Consider the following 16,044-nt stretch of genomic DNA (forward strand, 5'->3'; position numbering starts at 1 on the left):
CACACTTCCACAAATAAAATCCGCTCCGAATGTGGTGCCATCTCCAATCGTCACATCGAACCCTTCAGTGGGTTCTGACTCGAGCCCAATCTTCCTAAGGAGCCTCTTGTCAATGAAGTTGTGATTGAACCCAGTGTCGATCAAGATTCTCACTGTGGTTTTCTTGACTACACCATTCACCCGCAAAGGCTTTGGTGCGGCTATCCCTAAATAGGCATAGAGGGAGATTTCGGCTATCATGTCCTCCCCGGGTTGCTCCTCAGCTACTTCTCCTTGATGTCCAGCCACATCTTCATCTTCAGCTACAAACTCATCCTCCACATCCTCCAATCCATCTATTAGCATCACCGATCCCATCGGTTTAGCGCAGCGATGCCCGGATACAAACTTCTCATTACAACAAAAGTATAGGCCTTTGGCTCTTTATTCCTCCACTTGAGAAGGTGTGAGTGCTCATCCCGGACCTCTAGGTTCGTACTTCACATCTTGGGATGGCTTCAGTGATGCTCGAGGAGGCACCATTGCAGGACCGATTCTTGATATCGGCGCAAAAGTCAACCCAAGTTTCAATAGCCTCATTGGCATTAGCTGCTCGAAACCAATGAAGTGCCGCATCTTCAAGGTGGAAGCTCGCAAGCATCACCTTATATTCTTCCGCTATACCCTGGTATGCGAAGAATTGCTTTGCCTTATACAACCAATCGATCGGATCGCCACCTTTGGACTTGGGAAATTCGAAACGCACGATTTGCCCACGGATACCGTTGTCTCGATCTGGATCATATCCAAGTCCTTGTCTAACTGGAGGAGGACGCACCATGAATGGTTGATGATCCCTCCTTTGATTTTGATTAATTCGACGTGGTTCTGGTTCGTATTGCCCTGCCCACGGATCTAGATCTGCAAGGTGATCTCCATAGTGGTTCACGCGTCGGATGGGCTAACCTACAACTAGGCTTGGTGGAACCATCCTTGCTTGTCTCTCCCCATAGGGTGGTGGTAGCAGCGGCTCGTGGTTGCAAACTCTAAACCGGTAGCGGTGGGTTCATAGGAGTGGACTCGCGTCATGGGGTAGATGGTGCGTTCCCGTTCGCCATGGTTTCCCTTGTAGCCCATAATTCTCGCATCATCTCCATCATCATCTGGTTGTTGATGGCCATTTGTTCGACACTAGGTTCCCGTTCCCGTTCGACACTAGGTTCTTCCGTATTCCGATTTGATTAGGCGGTTCCGCAGGTGGAAGTCCCCGCAACCGTTTCCCCCTCCTCTATTGTGAGAATCTCTTCTTCCTCATCTCGCCATCCAGCCACGGCTCTAGTTGTCGTCATAGGAAGCGCGTGTCCAAGGAATGGTGGCTCTGATACCAGCTTGATACAATCTTCCATTTAGACTAAGGTTTGATCTCTCCTGATTTTCAGATCTGGACAGAATTTGATACAGAACTTTAGAAATAGATCCCGAAAGATGCCGCCATTGGATTTTGATATGTTGTAGCCCCGGAAAGGAGATTTTTAATAAATCAAGTTTTAGACAAATTAGATGTAGGGATCTCAAGATATCGTCCAATTAGTGAACAAACGTCAAGAGTCTATCTTAAGATCCGTCGATGGAGACACGAGATCCTAGATGATGGTGGATGGTGGTGGATCGGTGTTAATGGGGTGGCACCAGTGAATAAGAGGTGGTGGAAGGGTTATGAGTGATAGAAGGGTTAGGGCCAAATAAATTAGAAGAAGGGGGAGGAGTGGGTCGCCCCTAAAGGACTAAGGTGATTGGCTGGTCGAGGGAGGCTAGAAGCGACGTCGCCGAGGATCAAGAGAATGGGAGAGAAGAAGATGAAGGAGACAAGGCCAAAACTCAATTTATCAATAATGACTCCTTGCTTGTCATCCACACATTTAGAGGCTAACCAAATAATTCCAAATTAACCCTAAATAGTACATTTTCGTCGACCGTGTTCGAACATGCCCAATCGCGTTCGAATACACATATTTCTCACTTCTCTGGATTTGCGAACATGATGTAGGCGTTCGCAGGCGCGTTCGAACGCACAATTCACACTCTCTAGATGTACGAACCGTATGCAGGCATTCACAACCGCGTTCGAACGCACTCCACCCGCGTTCAAACGCAACATAAAGAAAAGTTAATTTTTTTAGAATTAAATGCTAAAACAAGAAACAAAGACACTCCTAAAGTGTATCCATGCTCGAGACGACATCGGTGAAGTCCAAATCGTATTAGTATCTCCTCCCGCAGTCCTAAAATCAATGTGCTCAATAATGTCGGTTCAGGCCAAGGTGGCTCACAGCGACTACTAACTCTTTCAAATTTAGCTTGGTACTCCTAAACGATAGTCCTCTGAACCATCTTGCTTAATGTGGCAACAAAATCTTCATATATTGCCATCCCAAATCTGTATGTAATCCTCCTACAAAAATCAACCAAATTAGTAAATCCTCCACCACGAATAACCGATCGATACCAATGCAATGTCGTTCCTTGGAGGTGAAAGCTTGCCATTTGGATCTTTGTGTCCTCCGCTGTCCCTTGGTAATTAAAGTATTGCTCCACTTGAAACACTCAATCCATTGGATCACCACCTTGGAATTTTGAAAAGTCCAAGCGTGCGGTTCTCCCTCGAATAGTATTGTCGGGTTCGCGAAAGATCCTTGGTTCAGGTCTGAATCATTGTGCATGTTGATCTTCTCTAAATCCTCGAGCACGTCGATCACTATCTCCGAAGGGATCAACTTCATCCTCAAAGTGCCAATCCTCCTTATTGACGAAGCACACTAGTGCCACTCATCTCTCGGGTTCCACCACTGTCGGTCTTGGGTTTTGTATCGGAGGTGGGGGATGATGTGTAGGCATAGGTAAAAGAGGATCATTGACACTAACATTTCACCTGAACCTGTGGGATATCGGTTCTATGTGGTCCCACTGCTCATCCTTCTTGAGGCATCGATCTTCATCGAGGAGATGATGAAGCTGATCGGTTCATGACATATTCCTTTAAAGTATTATGATCGTTCTGCATTGCGTCAACTCTATGCAACAATATTTGGAACATGCCCCTAAGTTCATCTGCCAAGCCTATATTCACACCCATGGACGTTGGTTGACTCGGTCTTACCGTGGTCGCTCCAAAGGAATCGACCTCACGGTTAGGGTTATCGTGGATTGAGTCCTCCCTTGTCAATGTGCTCTCCATTGGTCTCCTTGTTGATGTCATCTTCTTGGTTTCTACCATTAATTGAGGTTTGAGGTTCGCCTGACTCTAATACTAATGATATGTTACGGAACAATTCCTTCAAGGTCTAAATTTATTGTAGCAAGCAGTCCACGTAACCAAGGGAAAATATTCACCAAATATTCTTTCATAGTCATAAAATTACGAAACTAGGTGGAATCGATCCGTAACTTCCTGATCTATGTTTTTTGTATCTACTCCCTTCACAGATTCGAACTGCAACTGGGACAAAAACATGATATTTTGCGGATGATGGTGGTGGTGATAGGTAGAGTGAAAATTAGGGTTATGGATGATAATGGAGATGAAGATGGATGGGTGATGTTGTTTAAGGGATAAAGACGAAAGGGAAGAAGTGGTCGAGATCCCAAAGAAGAGAGAAGACTCGACAAATGAGGACAATTAGAAGTTAGGATAGACCTTGCCAATGATAGAAGTGGTAGGTTGGTGAAGAGGGAGGAGAGAGATCAGGGTGGAGAGAAGATAAAGAGAGAGGTAACAAACCAATATTCCAATAGCATAATAAATTTGGCTGCCATCCACACCTTTATAGAGGTTAGCCAACAAGCTCTAATAATAATAATTAACCCTAATCCTAGTGGAATCCCACCGATCGCGTTCGAATGCGTTCGATCGCGTTTAAACGCACAAAATATGTTCTCTGTATGTGCGAACGCGATGCAGATGTTTGAACGCACCCTATTGCGTTCAAACGCATATTTTGCGTTCTCTATTTTTGCAAACCTGATGTAGGGATTCGAACGCGATCCCTTCCGCATTCGAATGCAATTTAGAAGAATTTTATTTTAATGAAAATAAACAACTAATGCAATAAGAAAAGACTCTAGCAAGGTGTATCAAATAATGATTGTAGTTAGTGATATACGTACATAAAAAATAATTAACCTTTTGTATAGTATGATAGAGTTATTAGATGATAGTACATGGTTGACACAGCATTACGTTACTCTTTACATTTGATTGTCTATATTATTTTATATCTGTGGTAGCATGATTACTATAGAACATAATTATTATATGATGATGATGTCCCACATGTTGCTGAATTACTTAATGTAATAGCATCTTTAGCATGTATCTCATAATTATTCTATTACAATAGTGTTAATAGTTTGTAGTTTGAATTATATTACTATAGAACATATTCGGTGACTTGTTTTATTTTTAAAGAATGTAACTTAATGGAACTTGATCAATGAGCAATAATTTATAACTTAATGGAACTGACAAATGCACAACTGCAACTATCAGTTGGTTCCAATCCGATAGCCCGATAATCTGCAGCTATCAATGGGGCCAAAAACTATGCTTTATCCACTTGGTTAAAAAATAAATAAGGAACAAATTTGCATACTAATATTGCACACATCATATTACATATTGCATATCACAAATTATTTATCCAAAAAATAAAAACTACTACAAAGAATACAAGCTACTACAAAAAACAAAATGATAAATATCCTTCTCTTTTTTCTTTGACGGTGGGCAATCTTTAAAGTTAATTTGTGATTATGTAATTCATATATCTCTGACTTTATTTATTTTTACCTTGATTAATATGTCTTCTTAGATCTCTATTCATAATTAAAATTTAGGTGAAGATCTAACTTAAGAACTAAACTGTAGAACTGAAATATTTCTATTTGGAGTTATTCTCGATGAAACTTGTTTGAAGTGCAACTCTCATTCCACAATTCCACAATAATATGATTACAACCTTCTTTGACTATGGATGCTATCGATCGGAGAGCAACTTGAAGATGCTAATAATTGGAGAGCATCTTAAAGATGCTACCACTTGAAGGTGCTACAACTTAAAAGAAGGAATGAAATTTTTAACGGAGGTCTTTTTAACAGAGGTCGGAGGTGGACAAGATTGGATAAGAGGGAAGAGGGGTGGGACACAATAGCAATTTAGAAAAGAGGGTAGATTGATTAGCTTTGATTGGAGAACGGAAAATGATTTTATTTGACAAGGTAAAGATATTTTTATTAACTTAAATTTCTATCTTGAGTTGCACGTGGCTTGCACGCGCATACGAGGGTAAATATATTATATATTTATCACGTAACTATCATATGATAATTTATATATCAAAACAGGTAATTAACAAAAACCTAACGGAATAGGTGGGGGTGAGACATTTTCACTTGTTCAAATGATCATTATGTACCAAAAAATAGTTTGGGTGTCATTATGAAAACTGTAATAGTTCAGCAAACATAAAGAGAATTATCCCTAATTAAATTATATAATATATTTTTTTTCTATAGCAATTTTATAACCTTGCCTCTCCAGTTAAAATTCGTAGCTTTGGCCACTTGACTTAGATACTTATCATATACAATTGCAGTTTTTCCCGAGAGAGATAGGATTGGCAGAGAGTTACTTCCTGTCGACGGAAGCAAAACTCGTATGATTTAGACATATTGATCTTTTTTAATTTGCATCTTATCAACTCGTCACTGACTAGATACGAAGATGGTGGTCTGGAGATAGTCAAAAGTGCTCAAATTTTCTCATCACTGACTGGACATGAAGATGATGTGGTCTGGAGATAGTCAAGAAGTGCACAAATTTTCTCATCACTGACGACATACGAAGATGAAATAATCTGGAGATAGTCAAAATGTGCACAAGTTTCTTTTCCCACTTGTTTTGGTTACATTTGATGTTAAAGCTAAGCCATTTTACTTACTTGGTAATGGACAAATAACCAGATAATAGTAGAAACAAAATTTCTTACCTTCCAAAGTTAATGCCTTTAATTTCCACTTTACAAGGTGGCCTAACTAAGACAAGGAAGATCTAGCAAGATTTATAGAGGGAGACGTGTCTTTTCTTAATCACAATGAGACAAAACCTTTTGTTTTCGCTCATAGCTAGCTGCAGTATTTGTACTACCAAATTTCTTATCCTATCATGACAATCTTTGGCTAGCTACAAAAGCAAAAGCAAGAGAGTGGAACGCTCAACCATGACAAGTTCCTAAAAAAGTAACGCCTACAATGTTGCAGCTTTTGCTTGAGCCATCTCTACTAGCTCTTCTCTTCTTCTTCACTATCTCCTTGCGACTATTAACTACTAGAAGAACCCACAAATCCAATCTTCCACCCTCACCTCCTAAACTTCCTATTATCGGAAATTTGCACCATATAGGTGCAGTTCCTCATCGCTCTCTTTATTCCCTCTCCAAGAAACATGGGCCTCTCATGCTTCTCCACCTCGGCCAAATCCCGACGCTGGTGGTCTCGTCTCCTGAGATGGCCCAAGTGGTCTTGAGAACTCATGATCACATCTTCGCTTCCCGGCCGCCGTTGAAGGGCTCCAATATACTTCACTACGGAGCAAAAGATATCGGCTTTGCGCCTTACTGCGAACAGTGGAGACAAGAGAAAAAGATTTGCACCATGCACCTCCTAAGCACCAAGAAGGTGCAATCGTTCAACCAAACTAGAGAAGAAGAAATTAGCTTGGCGATCGAGAAAATTAATAAAGCTCAAGAATCATCCAAACCTATAAATTTGAGCGAAGTGTTAAACGCTTTTGCAAATGATATCATCTGTAGAGCTGTCTCTGGTAAGTTCTCTAGGGAGGGAGGCAGAAATGTTTTGTTCCGTGAGCTTACAGAGAGGAATACAGCTATATTAGGTGGGCTTAATTTAGCGGACTACTTCCCTAGCTTAGCTTGGGTGGATATTTTCTCCGGGTTTAGCTCCAGGGCAAGAAAGGTGGCTAAGAGATGGGATGATGTCCTTGAGGATGTGATAAAGGAACACAGGATGAATCGAATAAAGAACAGTTGGCAGGAGAGTAGTGACTTTGTAGATGTGTTGCTTGCACTTGAAGATGATCTACAAATGGAGTATGGACTCACAAAGGATCATTTAAAAGCTCTTCTAATGGTAACTATACTGATCTCATATTCTCATATGCATCTCCTTTTACATGGACGTGCAATTTTTTAGGTTTCTTGTTTTTCATTTTTTTGATAATTTAAGAACTTGTAGGCTTGTTTACTAAGTCACTTATTACATAAAAAAATATAAAATTATTATAATTAAATTAATTAAAATATTATTAATGTATATTAAGATCTGACAATAGATTTCCATACTAATTTCTCTTTTTATTATTAGATAATTCCCTTTTTATTTAGTGAACTATCACCATTTTCTACTCATAACTCCTAAACTTATTTTGCTGAACAATGACTCCTTGAACATTCCTTTAGTATATAATGACCACCTAATAGAAAGGGTCAAGTGAAATATTTTTGATAATTTAAGAAGTTAATATGCCAAAAAAAATCGAGTGCTTATTATGAAAAAGATTGATACTTCACGGAGTAAAAATGGAATTATCATTTTTTTTAATCTGTTTTATTCTCACCTATTTCTACAAGACAAGTCAATGAATCAAAAAATGAGGAGTGCATGCGACTCTTCAATCATAGTTAAGCGGTAGACCAATTAAATAAAAAAATGGTACTAGTTAAATGAAAATCGATAGGAATCGAGAGCTACTTCACTTTGCCCCTATTGTCAATTAGTCATAGGTCAGACATAACCCTCTATGCATGTTGGACGGGCTATAACATGTTTAAATCATGCACATGTAACCTCTATCATGGAAGACCGATAAAACCTAATCATAGCTATCTAGAAATTTTGTACATGTTGAACAAGTGTCAAATATCAAATGTATCAAGAATGCTGGATCATTTATAGTAACTCCTAAAGTTATATAAAATTAAATATACTTTAATCTTTTTCTCTTGCTTTTTTATTTTATTTTTTCATCTAATGTTTAACCAGGACAGGATATGTTTGCTGCTGGGACTTCGACCTCTTATATAACCTTAGAGTGGGCGATGGCAGAGCTTGTAAAAGACTCAGAAGCCATGAAGAAATTACAAGAGGAAGTAAGAAGAATAGCCAACGGAAAAGAGAAGGTTAAAGTAGAGGATTTAATTGAAATGAGCTACTTAAGAGCTGTTATAAAGGAAATTTTACGTTTACACCCTGCTGCTCCTCTATTGCTCCCAAGAGAATCCATGGAAGATTGCCAAATTGAAGAATACCAAATACCCAAGAGAACAAAAGTTATCATCAATGCATGGGCTATCAATAGAGATCCAAAATTTTGGGAAGCAGCAGAGGAGTTCCACCCTGAAAGATTCATAGGGAGCTCTGTGGATTATAAAGGAAATGACTTCCAGTTCATACCGTTCGGAGCTGGGAGAAGGATTTGTCCTGGAATAGGCTTTGCAATCTCTACCGTGGAGCTCATGTTAGCTAATCTCGTATATATTTTTGATTGGGAGTTGCCTCATGGTGTGTTAAGAGAGAAGATGAACATGGCTGAGACTCGAGGAGTTACTGTTCGAATGAAGGAAAATTTGTACCTTATTCCAAAATCATATAGGTAAATATGAATATTGAAAGTGCTCTAATAAGTGGTTGCTTCCTACCACTTTGTAATTGAGCTGTTGTTTAATGGAAAGTTGTGTCATATAATGCGAACCTCAATCTATTGTATAATAAAAGTTAGTGATTTGTATTTATAAAAAGACATATGTAATGTTTTACCTCTAAATTCGGATTATCTATTGACAAGTACGCAAAAAAAATAAACTTAGACACGCATATGTATCTAAACCCTAGACAATAATTTCAACCCGTTGCTTAAGTAAATATGCGGAATAAATACCAAAGAGTAAAGCAAAGATGGACACCAAGATTTTACATGCAAAAACCCAAAAGAAAAAAAACCACGGATTCAAATTCGAATTAAAACCAATCACTAAACTTGTAGCAGTTACAAAACTGACTTACAAAATGATTTTGTTTTCCTCAATCTTGATCACTAGAGCCCACGATTTACTACGTCCCATGATTGATCTCCAATCTCCGTAACCCTCAAAATTGATCTTTCGTCTAGATGACCCTTAAGACGAAAGCTTGGTGCGTCGTAAAAGAGACGGACCTGGTTGGTAGAAGAGCGTTGTAACCTCAAGAACTCCTTATTAATAGCAATCATCGACCTCATTAGAGTTAGGGCATCACAGCCATTATATAAGTTAATAAGATAAGGCTAAATCCAAGTCATATTAGGACTCACGTAACTCCAGAATTTTCCATATTATGTGGGTACGTTCGAACGTTGTTCGAATGTGTTTGAACGTGCTTACCTATTCTCAAAGGTGCGTTCGAACGCGGCCCGAGTGTGTTCGAACGCACTAACTTAATTTTTACAAGTTGAGTTCGAACATGCAAATATACTCCTCTATATGGGTGAATGCACTGTGAACATATGCAGAATGCGTTCGAACGGCCCAAGAGTGTATTCGAACGACGAATATGTGTTCTCTATATTTGCAAACACTTAAACCTGCATTCGAATGGCCAGAACTAGTTCTGTATATTTGTGAATGCTTGACCCTGCATTCAAACATGGTCTCGATGCATTCGAACATAATGCGAATGCGGTGCGAATGGAGTGACTTTTCCCCCCTCAATCTTGAAATTCTTCAATCCAAATACTTTCAAAACTTGTAAAATGCTCATGTATATGTATAAAACTACTTAGATTATTTTGTACACAATTGCCAACACTAAAAACCTAACAATCTCCTCTTTTGGCAATTTAAAATATCTAGTTTTATAAAAATTACAAAGAGTCTTAAATGAGCATTCAACAAGTCTAAAAGATGTAACACTTCAAGCTTGCAACAAAAAGCATACCAGTCCAAGATCAAGTGAAAATAACTTGAAGTAAGATCATACAAAACTATAAGCAGTAAACATATAGGATCTAAACTTCAATTAGCATCCAAGCAAATCACACACCTAACATAATAAAGCAAATAAAGCAAATATGACACAACTCTCTCCCTACTCCCTCTAAACTCAATCACTCTCCCCCTTTTTGACACAAATTAACAAAACCTAAGCACTAGGAGGAAGAAAGCTGCGATGAAGAATAGAAAGAACATTATCAAGCATAGTCCCCAATGAGCTTGCTTAGCCCGTATCTCCGTTGCAATACCAAAAAACCCAGCAGCTGCCAATTACAAATCCCTGACTTGATTGCTGAGTTGATCAAAATGCTCATGCATGAACTGAAACTCTCCCTAGGTTCATAAGATTCATTATCAAAACTGTCCTCAGAAGAAATTTCATGGTATGAACTTGGTTCAGCGGTGGTAGAGGAAGTCGGTTTAAATGGAGATAGAGGATCATGAGCTTAACTACTCCGTATAATTATCCGATCCAATAATTTTTGCAACTTGACTGATGCTTCAAATGAGTCAACTCGCATGCATAGTTTGGTTATAAAGATCCCAAATAGCAAACCTTCACGGGGGAGGGGGGAGCCTCTTTTAACACTATAGAAATGAGTAGAAATGATACTGTCATACATGACTATGGTGATATTAATGGAGATGCCAGTAAGCATGGCGTGAAGAAGAAAAGCACAATCATGATTGATGCTTGAGTGCCGAGTCTTTGGGGTGACATTGTGAAGATAGATCAAGTATAACATTCTAGCAACAGAAGTCAACTTGGCATGAGGCATCATATTGCCTTGTCACTCTTCTCCTTGTGCTAAGATATCACATGCAATATATTCAATAGAGGGAAGTGGATTAGAATTAGGATGCTCAAAGTCACCCTCCGAAGACGAAACTCCACATGAATAATGTAAGAATCCAAGTAGACAAAAACACCTCGGATAGTTGACCGTATACATTGGTTCAGAATAGTTACATTACTAAAAAATTTACGGACAACCTCCACATATGCAGTCTCATATCTTGTAGATTTCTAACCACCCACGCTCGGTGAACAATTTCTCAATCCCCAAGGGAGCAAAGTCAGGTATGGTCGCTAGCCTCTTACAGATCACCAAGCATGACCCAAAATTATGCTTATACTTTCCTAGCAGCAGTCGATGAGGAAAACTTTGGTGGAGAAGACGATGGCGAAGAAGGGAGCCTTGGCCTCTTGGAAGAGACAAATTTTCTACGAAATTTAGAGAGAAACACAATCACGCTTAACATTCAAAGCATACCAAAAGAAATCTAACGTGATCAAAACACGAAATCAAACCAAGATCAAGAGGCTAATTTGAAGAAAAATAAGAAATTATTCTCAATTCATACCTTGTAAAAGATGGTGAAAAACTTGAAGATCCACGCCCAAAAACACTAGATCTAGAGTAGAAAACCTCTTTGAAAATTGTAGGGTGGAAGATATAGTAAAAAAGCGTGAAAGTTTTGAGAGAGTGAATGAAAGGGGATTTTAGGGTTTGAATATGGGGAAAATGAAACAATGGGGTTCGAACACAGTATATAAAGAACCCTGCGTGCGTTCAAATGCACTAGTCCACGTGTTCAAATGCGCTAGGTCCCGCGTTCGAACTCACAAGTCGTGTGTTCAAACGTGACATTTTTTTCTAATTAGAAAATTTAAAATATTTTTGGAGATGCACTACTAAAAATTCAAAGATAAATTCAAGATACAAGTATGTCAATCAAATGAAATAAGTCATACACAGGTCATTCAAGTCTTCAAGAGCATATTATGATCAACTCTAATATATCACACAAATTAAAAATTAATCTTGATTGATCATAACGAAATACATATGCAAGTTAAGCATTGGTAATATGAAACATTCTTAAATAAACTTTCCTATTAAACAATAATGCGACATAGTAGTCAAACTGACTTATTATCAATTTATGCACTTTTTGACTTACTCTCCAAAATTTGATAGGAAATTTTTTTATGTATTATTTGATCACTAAAAGCATATAGGGGCAATGATGGCTTTCACACATGAGTAGGTAGCCCTTTTCTTGTAGAACATAATGAACAAAGTATAAATCTGTTATTTTAAATTTTCAAGTAAAATATTGAGTCAAATTGGACTCTAAACAAGATGGCTTTCACACCAACTTATTGTAGCCTTTTTCATTTATCTTTTACGAATACAATACTATTGACCAAGTATAAAGTCAAACTATACATATCATAATTAATAGTGAGCTACGTAAGAAAATATTTCATGACATCATCCTCACTCAAGATTATACACACGTTATAAAGACATTAAATTTAATTATTACATAAGTCGAGAGAGTGAATAAATAAGAAATGACACAATATACTTCAAGATGACAAAATTGACTCTAATAACTCATAATTAAATGAAGGTCATATATAATTCAAGAAAACATTTTTGAATCTAGAAGTGCACCAAAATTAATTTTTATAATTTAAAGACTCTGAACATAAAAAAAAAACTCATATGCAAACTAGAACTGAAAAAGAATAAATAGAAAGATTTGCAAAAAAAAAAAACCCCAAAAACCAAAAACACGCAACTCGTACACAAAAGAGATCAGTTCAAAGCACAAATCCCTAAAGAAGTACGAAGATACTTAAATCTCTGTACATCCAAAGGTTTTATAAACAAATCGCCCAACTGTTTTTTTGTCTCAACATGTTCTAGTGCTATTACTTTATCTTCACCTAACTCACGTACAAAATGATGTCAAATATCAATGTGTTTTGTATGTGAATATTGAACTGAATTTTTTGAAATATTAATAGCACTCATATTGTCACAATGAAAAACCATTGTGTCATGTTCAATGCCATAGTCCTTGATCATATGTTTCATCCATAGTAAATATGAGCAACAACTGTACGCTGCTATGTACTCGACCTCTACAAAAGATAAAGATTTTGAGTTCTACTTCTTATTGTGCCAAGCAACCAGATTATTTCTAACATAAAAATAGCTACCTAAGGTATTTTTTTCTGTAATCACATGAACTTGCTCAATCAAAATTTGTGTATCCTGATATGATAGCACTTGAATCGTATGTAAACCAGATACCCAAATCAACTATGCCATTGAAATATTTTATGATACATTTTCACGGTAAACTGATAAGCTTTGATACCAATGATAAGCTCTGATACCACTTGATAAGATCTGGAACCAAAAATAGGCTACGCTACGATTTCTTCAAGATCTGAATATACGATACGATCTCCCTTTTAGGCCAAGGCTCGATCTATTTCGATTTTCAGATTTGGACAAGATCTAACACGAAACTTTAGAATTAAATCCTGAAAGATGCCGCCATCGGATCGACTTGAGATTTTGATATGTTGTAGCACCAGAAACAAATTAAGTTTCAAGCGAATCGGAGGTTGGGATCTCAAGATATCGTCTGATTAGTAGATGAACATCAGGGAGGTTGTCTTAGGATCCATGGATGGAGGCACGAGATCCTAGATGATGGTGGATGGTGGTGGACTAGCGTTAATGGGGTGGCACCGGTGAATAACTGGTGGTGGAAGGGTTATGGTTGATGAAAGGGTTAGGACAAGTGTTGGATAGATTGGAAGAATGGGGAGGAGTGGGCCGCCCCTAAGGGTCTAGGGTAATTGGCCGGTCGAGAGAGGTTAGAAGCGGCGTCACCGGGGATCGAGAGAACGGGAGAGAAGAAGACGAAGGAGATAAGGTAAAATACTCAATTCATCAATAATGACTCCATGGTTGCCATCCACATCCTTTAGAAGCTAACCAAACAATTTAAAAATAACCCTAAACAGTACATTTTTGCCGACCGCGTTCGAACGCGTCCGATCGCATTCAAACGCACATATTTCCCTCTTCTCTGGATTTGCAAACGTGATGCAGGCGTTCGCAGCGCATTTGAACGCCGTGTTCGAATACACAATTCACACTCTGTGGATGTGCAAACGTGATGCAGGCGTTCACACCCACGTTTGAACGCACTCCAACTGCGTTCGAACGCGACATACAGAAAAATTATTTTTTTAATAATTAAACATTAAAATAAGAAACAAAGACACCCCTAAAATGAATCCATGCTCGAGACAACATCAGTGAAGTCCGAATCGTATCAATCCACCACGCTTCCGCAACCTTGTCCTTAAGGTTTGAAATTAAGGAAGCGATCTTTGAACTCTAACTCAAGCTCCTCCATGATTTGATCCTCTGCATTGGTTCCCCACATATCTGAAAATAGAGGAAAGGTTGGTGCTGAAAAGAGGCGAGCTCACTTATGTCTGGTTGGCGCGAAAGGGCATTGGTCATTCGATTCTCGATCCCTTTTTTGTAGACTAGTTCGTAGTCATATCCAAGGAGTTTCGTGACCCACTGTTGCTGTGCTGGGGTGTGCACACGTTGCTCCATGAAGTAGGGCAAGCTACGCTGGTCCATGCGGATAGTAAACCATTGGCCAATCAAGTAGGGTTGCCATTTGGTGACGGCGTGTAGAATTGCTAGCATTTCGCGCTCGTAGGTGGATACCTATCGCGACCGGTTTGACAATGCCTTGCTCATATATGCCATGGGTCTGCCCTTTTGTGTCAAAACTGCTCCAATGCCCTCACCCAAAGCATCTCATTCCACCACAAAGGGCTTGCGAAAAACCAGTAGTGCTAGAACCGGAGCGATATACATAGCTGTCTTCAAGGCTTCGAAGGCCTCCATCGCCTTACCCGTCCATTGAAACCCACCTTTTCTAAGTAAAGAGGTCAGCGGGGCAGCAATTTTGCCGTAGTTGGCAACGAATTGCCGGTAGTACCTCGTCAACCCAAGGAATCGTCTCAATTTCCACTGATTAGTGGGAATCGGCCAGTCCACCATATTCTTGATCTTGCTTGGATCGACTTCCACTCCTCTTGCTGAGATTATATGCCCCAAGTACTCCACTCGTGGCTCTACCCAAAGGCACTTACTCATCTTGACTTTTAATTGGTTTTGTCGCAAGATATTTAACACCTCACGCACATGCCGCAAGTGCTCGCTCCTGCTATACACTAGAATATCGTCAAAGAAGATGAGCACGTACCGACGCAAGAGAGGGCAGAAAAGGTTATTCATCAGCCCTTCGAAAGTGGCCGGTGCATTGGTGAGCCCAAACGGTATGACGGAACTCATAGTGGCCATCGTGAGTTTGGAACGCCTTTTTGTGCACATCTTGGGTCGACGCGGATTTGATGGTACCCTGCTCTTAAGTCAAGTTTGCTGAAATAAGCCGACCTTGTGAGTTCATCCAGCAACTCCTCAATCACCGGTATTGGATACCGATCTTTCATGGTAATCACATTCAAGGCTCGGTAGTCGATGCAAAATCGCCAACTCCCGTCTTTCTTCCGAACAAGCAGCACCGGCGACAAGTAGGCACTTCTACTCAGTTGAATAATCCCTTGCTTAAGCATTTCCACCACTAATCTATTAATCTCTTCCTTCTGGACATGTGGGTAATGATAGGGCTGAACATTTGCTGGTTCAGCCCCTGGAATGATCTAGATGCGATGGTCGTGCCGATAGGTCGGCGGTGGTCCTCGGGGTTCCTCGAAGGGATCCTTGAATTCCTGCAGCAGCTCTTGCATGTCAGCAGCTATTTTCTTTGGTGGTGGATGTTCTGGTTCAACAACAGTCATTTGCAATAGTAGAGCTCGGTCCCCTACATAAGGAAGGCCCAAAAGTGGTTGCAATGTCAACCCTTGCCGCGGTTGATTTCCTTCCAGCAGCACCCTTCGACCATTCCTCTGAAATGTCAGTGTGAGGTTTGAAAAATCAAATGTTACGGGCCCCAAGCTTTGAAACCATTGGGTCCCCAAGACAATGTCGGCACCTCGCAAGGCCAACAGATAAAGATCCAATGTGAAAGTTTTGCCTTGCACCTTCAATTCCATATCTCCATAAA

General features: G+C 39.4%; 1 protein-coding gene across 1 annotated transcript; it reads left to right on the top strand.

The window, feature by feature from the left end:
- The first annotated feature begins 6,212 nt into the window (after window positions 1-6,212).
- On the top strand, window positions 6,213-8,876 carry LOC140769497 (indole-2-monooxygenase-like). The gene is made up of 2 exons (XM_073110196.1): window positions 6,213-7,183; window positions 8,101-8,876. Exons 1-2 carry the CDS (start codon window positions 6,287-6,289, stop codon window positions 8,707-8,709), a joined length of 1,506 nt encoding a protein of 501 aa, XP_072966297.1. The 5' UTR covers window positions 6,213-6,286; the 3' UTR covers window positions 8,710-8,876.
- The last annotated feature ends 7,168 nt before the right edge of the window (window positions 8,877-16,044 follow it).

Source organism: Typha angustifolia, chromosome 11, assembly GCF_048772165.1.
Source record: "Typha angustifolia cultivar Huaian chromosome 11, ASM4877216v1, whole genome shotgun sequence".
Taxonomy (NCBI): Eukaryota; Viridiplantae; Streptophyta; class Magnoliopsida; order Poales; family Typhaceae; genus Typha; species Typha angustifolia.